We start from the raw sequence: 6,477 nt of genomic DNA, 5'->3' as shown, positions 1-6,477 counted from the left end.
CCTGCCCAATGAGGCCAGGCCGCGAGAGCACAGCCCCCCGCCCTGCGCCGGGAGTTCTTCGCGTTAGCCCCACCCATTCCAGCCCTGTGCCAATGGGGAAGAGCAGCGAGCGGTCCGCCAATGGGGAGAGACGCCGTGCGCGCGGGGCGGTGGGAACGGAGCCGAGTCACTGTGTACGTCGGTTGCCGTAACAACGGGAAGTGGAGTCCATCCGCGATGGTGAGTGCGTTCCGCCGTCTGGAGCCCCGCGTCCAGAGGCTGAGCCCTTCCCAGGCCTTGGCAAGGCCCCGCCGCCTCTCCTGCGCGGTTCTCGGCCTTGGCGCACTCCTTCTTCCTCTGAGAGCTTTCCCGGAAGGGTAGGGTAGAGATGCCGGCTGCCCTGCTGGGCCTGTGCTTCGTCGCTGTCTCCCCTTCAGCCACAGCCGCCCCCTACCCGCCCCTCGGGTTCCCCTGGCCTTCTCCAGCCCCTTCGGTGACCGTCCCTGGGCAAAAAAGACTCGGGTTCCCCCCAGGCCCCGACCCCTCTCTGACTCTGGCCTTCTGGCCGCCGCTACCAAAGTTTCCACACAGAGCTGGGGGGCAGTTTATTATGTTTGATTGTTAATGCATTTAAAATGTTAAATATAGGGACTTAGGGTAACGCCTTGAGCTTCTTGGAGAGGGCTCAGATGTACCAAGGGGATTGAATTTTATTATTCGATATTGACAGAACATACATCTTACCTTAGTAATATTTGGCCTAAATCTAGAAGTAATCAGAAAATCGGAGAACTTAGGGTGAAGCGGAGTAGCGTTCTAAGGACATTTTTATAATTAGTCCCCAGATTCAGGGAGAGCTGGTTATCTGTACAGTTCTCCCTAGTCAGCTCCTTGGCTAGCTCTCTTTTGGGATGATTTTTCAATGAGACGTCCAAAAGAACAAGGGATCTCCTTGCTTCTACAAACAATAGTTTGTTAAGCAAAGTTTTGGAATTCGTTGGTATGAACTATCTTAAAATGCGTGTGGTTGTAACTATTTTATGTAAAATGTGGACTCTATTACTTAATATTGTGCTTCTGTGTTTGTAAAACATATAAAGGCCTCTAACTTTAAGAAGGCAAACATGGCATCAACTGCCCAGCGAAAAAGGATGAGTCCTAAACCGGAGCTTACTGAAGAGCAGAAACAGGAAATTCGAGAAGCTTTTGATCTCTTTGATGCTGACGGAACTGGGACAATTGATGTTAAGGAACTTAAGGCAAGCCTTATACATTCCTGCTCTGCTGCCTTGACTTTTCTCTGCCTCTTTGTCTTCTGTGCTGTGTTTTCCTGTCTTTACTTACCTCGAGAATTATTAAATAAAATTGAGTGCACATATCAATTTGCTGAATGTTAGAGTGTTTCCTAGTCATTTGAACAGTATTGTGGCAGATGCTGGCTTAACCCCCTCAGCACTGTCATTCTTTCGCTCCTGGGTTTAGATGTGCCTATTGAGATGATCCTCTTTTTGTTGTAGGTGGCAATGAGGGCACTGGGCTTTGAACCCAAGAAAGAAGAGATCAAGAAAATGATAAGTGAAATTGATAAGGAAAGGACAGGAAAAATGAACTTTAGCGACTTTTTGACTGTGATGACTCAGAAAATGGTAAGTTAGCTAAGATGATCAGCATATTTGCCACCAATAATGGTGGACAAATTTGAATCTCGATATGGAAATGTCTTCATTGAAGAAAAGTTAATACAAACTGGAGCGTTCAGATAAAGGAGAGTATTTGTGACTGAGAATTAGGATGTTTAGGTTCTACTTGGCTTTCTTCAAGGCCACAAAGTCACAGGAAAAGTCATTTTACCCTCTAAAAGGAAGTAAAAGTATTCCTGCTATCATGTTTTTTTGCTATTACCTTTCTCCAACCGGTATGTCAGTGTGATAACCACAAGCAGTAAAACTTTTAATGACAGCAACAATATTACAGTGTCTCGCATTTTGACAGGACAAAGTCCATGTATTTAAAGTTTGAAATTCTTTTCTCTCCTATTTGTCGTTATTCTGGGCAGCCTCAGCCTGAGGCTGTGTTTTTACTGCACTGAGGATTTGGTCTTTCACCACTTCCAAGGTTGAATTCACCCATTTTCTAGTCTCTTGGGTGTCACCCTTTTAAAGGGTCCAAATGGTCCAGAGAGACTCTAAAATGACACCTTACCAGTCTACCTCAGTCCCCTGAGTGTCCCACCCAGGAAAGGTGTTCACATTGGTCCATTTCTCTTTTGTTGACCTCCTGGCTCCTCCTTAATGTGGCTCAACTATGTTCTACTGGCCTGTGGAAAAGTAACTCCATCAGTGTTTCAGGTGTGCTTCCCAGGGCACAGGCCTGTTCCTACTCTAATAATCCTGTTGCTTTGAAATTATCTAATCACACCTATATTTTTCTTCAGGGACTAGTTTAAGAGTTCAGGAAGTTTAACATTCTGTAACAGCATAGTAAAGCTGTCCCACATTCAAGGTTGATTCCCAGATTGCTCTTATTAGAGGCTCTCTCTATCTTTAGCTACCTTTCAGGAATATTTGGACTTGGAGCTCTTGGAGATTTTACTCTTTTCCTCTGTTAGAGTACTTGGGATCCCAGTAATGCTTTGTGATCTCATAACAAGTGAAATAGCCTTCTCTTTCCTCCCTTCCCCTCCACCCTCACCAAGAGGATCCCTCCTCCACCAGCTTAAGCAGTATATTTCCCCTAAATTTAACTCCACCATCTGCTCGTACATCTTAAAAACAAATCTACTTTCTCTTTGGTTTATACAGAAAATGTTTTAAATACAATCCTTTATATTTCCTTTTTAGTCTCTGGGTTTGTAATAATTTCATCGTTTGTCCCCTTTTTCTACCCTGGTTGATGTGTGATCTTCTGTGATCGAGCCCCTGTGGTCATGAAGGCTGTTACCAAGATGTCTGTGCAGGGCAGGGGGTATGGGCGGTGGTGGGGCTGCAGGAGCCGAGTAAGTATGAGTCACGAGTGTCTCCATATTCATGTGTTTTATGTTCTACTTGTTAAGTCTGAGAAAGATACCAAAGAAGAAATCCTGAAAGCTTTCAAGCTCTTCGATGATGATGAAACTGGGAAGATATCGTTCAGAAATCTAAAACGTGTGGCCAAGGAGTTGGGTGAAAACCTCACCGATGAGGAGCTGCAGGTTTGTGACGCATCAGCCTGGAGCCCTGTGTGACTTTTCTGAGTTACATTTTCTCTGGTTACATAGGAAGGAAAACTAGTGTGTTCTCTCGTCGCTCTGTTGACCACTTAATTTCTCTTTCGATAGTGTGACAAACCTATGGACGCTGCTCCCAGAAAAATACACACGTGAACAATTTTACTTACTATTTTAGGTTTTAGGAATCTTCCTAGTCAACATGATCGTTGAGCTCCCTTCTAGGTGATACGCGTGTGGCAAAGTATGGCTTGGTTTTCAAATGACTTTTCAGGAACCAAGCCATTATAAAAAGCAGCACATTTGCATCAGGTGGACCACAATTGTCTATTCATGTAGCATTATAAAAGCCTATTACTTAGTCACATTTTCATTTCATTTATGAATTAATCTAACCGGAATCTTTTCTGTGCTGCAGGAAATGATTGATGAGGCCGATAGAGATGGAGATGGAGAAGTCAATGAGCAAGAGTTCCTGCGCATCATGAAGAAGACCAGCCTTTATTGAGATCAGTGTCATCTTTTATAACACAAGCACGTGGAACTCGATTTCGTGCCTGCTGTTGTGTGAAGCCTGGTTTTTGAGAATGTAAATTATTTTTCCCCCACTGATCTCTCTGTATGACCTTAGTAATAACTCTGAATCTATTTTCAACTTTTGAAAGTGTTCTTTGAAATTGAGGTTCTTTGTAAGGTGACCTGCTGACTGCTTTAATTCCCCAGGGCAGAACGAGAGCACGTTAGAGTGGAGAAAAGAGTCTTTGAGCTTTTGCACACCTGCTATTCTGCCTTGTATCGCTTAACTCTTGTCCCGCATTCCCACATTTATGCCACCGCAGAACAACTTCTTCACAAGCACATGTTGTACTTGTGTCACCACAAGCAGGGGGCATCTCTTCAGTGGTTCCAATTTTAATTGGCACCTGAGTGCAGCTTTCTCTTTTATAAAACCCAGTGAACTCTCTTACTTGCATTTGGATGTGTGTGGGTGTGTGTGTGTGCGCGCTATTTGTTTTGTCTTCAAATAAAATCTTTCTTATTTTGAGCTCTTGTTCTCTAAGCATGACTTCTTTAGCCTTGACTATGAGTTCAGCTTCATTATTTCATTGAATGTAGCCTGGTAGATCCCAAACTCCTTGCCAGCCCGTGAACAGAAAACAAAATGATCCTTTACTATGGACGTGAATTGTTTTTTGCCCTGGGAACCCATCAGTTTCTAAAATTAGTTGACTGTTTTGCATAAGCCTAAATGATGCCCTAAAACATAGTTTTGGCAAAGTGTACAGCTGGAAAAGAGTCTTATTGGTAATTTGTGCTTGGGACAAATTGGGGAAAGCCAGGTGATTATGACAGTAGGTTGAGCTTAGCCAACCTCTGGTCAGTTTATTTGCTGGATGGTGTCTCAGAATCTCTGTGTGGTTCAGGTCCAGTGACCTTGTCCAGCTCCCTCCTGGCCCCGTATGGGATGACCTATAAGAGAAATCCTGGCAGATGGCGTTAAAGTCTCTGCCCCAGGCTGAGGGTGAGGAGCAAGAAGGGATGAGGAGGAATGGAAAACTGATTAAGCTAATTTCATATCAATTTTTTTTTAGTGCAAGTATATCCCATTTGGACATTTTGTTGTTTATTCATTGTTGGTCTGAAATTCAACTTTACCTGGGTGTCCTGTATTTCAACTAGCAACCCTGTGTGGGGTGCATGTTAAAGAGGTGTGACCGTGGGCCTCATCTCTGGACACCGGCATCCTGGAGGACTTGGGGGTCCCCTGGACAAGTCTCCTGCAGAGGGACTTCTCCTTGAGAAACACTGAGGTATGTGGGGGGACCCCAGAGTAGCTTCAGACCTGGGTTCTCACAGGGGCTCCACCACTTTCTGGCTGTGTAATTTGGGGCAAGCTGCTTCTCTGGGCACCTCAGTCTCCTTGTCTGTGAATAGGGAGAAGAGTGGTGCTTAACTCAGAATCGCTGGGGAGGGCCAATGAAAGCTTAACAGAAAGGGCCTGGATTTACAGTGCCAAGAAGGAGGCATTTCAGGAGTATTTGTTCTCACTCATTCCTTTGGTATGGTTGTCACAGAAGCTTTTTGTTAAATGTGGGTCCATGAAGCTTTTATGATTACTGTCCCCAAAGTCGAGTTGACAGCATTTCCTGTGAGGAGTTGACCTTTGTCATATTGCTGTGTTTTAATAAGAGGCATATGATCTGATAAAAGACGTACAATATTGGAAACGAGTGAAAAAACAGGGCCCTACTTCCCATTTCACTGTTAACTGTCACCCTGGAAACATTCTTATCTCCTCCTGCTTAACGTTCTCCTAAATGAAATAAAGTCAGAATCTCTTGGAAGGAGGGAGAGTGGCAAGTAACATGTTATCCCTAAGGATAAGGACAGACATAATGTGCTTGCCATATCTATGCCTGGCAGCCATTCTAAGATAGGTTTGCACGAATCAGTGGATGTGCAGAGTCACAGGAGGGTCGGGAAGATGGGGATGGAGGAGGATCTGGAGCCAGTTCACTGGAGGCAGAAAAGAGCTGCAAGGGGGTGGGGAGATTTGGATGGAGAGGAGGCTGGGGTCAGTTCATGTGGGGCTGGATCAGATAGACTGATGGGATGGGAAGGATGGGGAGGGAGTGGTAGGCGAGGCTAGCGCAGGTGCAGTTGATGCAGAGAGTGTAGGGTGAGTGTAGGGTCATGAAAAGGGAGCGGAGTAGAGGTTGGTTCATGTGGGGCTGGACCAAGAGATGTAGGCAGAGTGGTTGGGTAAACTCTGGGCAGTGTGGGGGTGGATAGGGAGGGAGAGACAAGGTAGGTCAGTCCCTGAGGATGGATGGTCTACAGAGCTGGAGGGGGATGGTGGGGGATGGGCAGGGAGAGAGAGGGAACGGGTCAGCCCTTGTGGGTGGACCAGAGATGTAGGGGGAGTATGGCGGGGTGCACTGGGAGAGGTAGCCGAGGTCAGGTCAACTGGTGATGGAACAGAAAGGTAATTGGGGACTGGGAAGTAAGGGACTGAGGTCCATCCATGTGGGTTGGAAAAAGTGATGGGTGGGGAAAGGAGAGGGAGAGGGAGAAAGGGTTGGTTTCTGTGCAGACGGATCAGGGCTGTGGGGGCTTGGGGGTGATGAGGAGGGGAAGGGAGCAGGTGTTAGATCATGTTCAGCTGGAACAGAGACCTATAGTGGGATTGGGGTGATGGGGAGGGAAAGGATACATAGTTCAGTTCATGTTGGGCTGGACCAGAGAGTTGTGGGAGAGTGGGGGCAGGATTTTGATGATACAAGATTTTGACT

At 45.9% G+C, this 6,477-nt stretch overlaps 1 protein-coding gene across 2 annotated transcripts; it reads left to right on the top strand.

Annotated features, from left to right (window-relative positions):
• Positions 1 to 104: 104 nt before the first annotated feature.
• CETN2 (centrin 2) lies at positions 105 to 4,229 on the top strand. Of its 2 annotated transcripts, none has more exons than XM_068533049.1 (5): positions 105 to 219; positions 1,080 to 1,238; positions 1,497 to 1,625; positions 3,032 to 3,169; positions 3,603 to 4,229. In XM_068533049.1, the coding sequence occupies exons 1-5, from the start codon at positions 121 to 123 to the stop codon at positions 3,690 to 3,692; spliced, it is 615 nt and encodes a 204-aa protein (XP_068389150.1). In that variant the 5' UTR covers positions 105 to 120; the 3' UTR covers positions 3,693 to 4,229. The 2 variants fall into 2 exon arrangements, with proteins under 2 accessions (XP_068389150.1, XP_068389151.1); XM_068533050.1 differs by lacking the exon at positions 105 to 219 and adding an exon at positions 274 to 356.
• The last annotated feature ends 2,248 nt before the right edge of the window (positions 4,230 to 6,477 follow it).

The sequence above is a fragment of the Eschrichtius robustus genome, chromosome X (assembly GCF_028021215.1).
Source record: "Eschrichtius robustus isolate mEscRob2 chromosome X, mEscRob2.pri, whole genome shotgun sequence".
Lineage (NCBI taxonomy): Eukaryota > Metazoa > Chordata > Mammalia > Artiodactyla > Eschrichtiidae > Eschrichtius > Eschrichtius robustus.
Note: the sequence above shows the minus strand (reverse complement) of the source record. Positions and strands in the feature narration are given on the sequence as shown.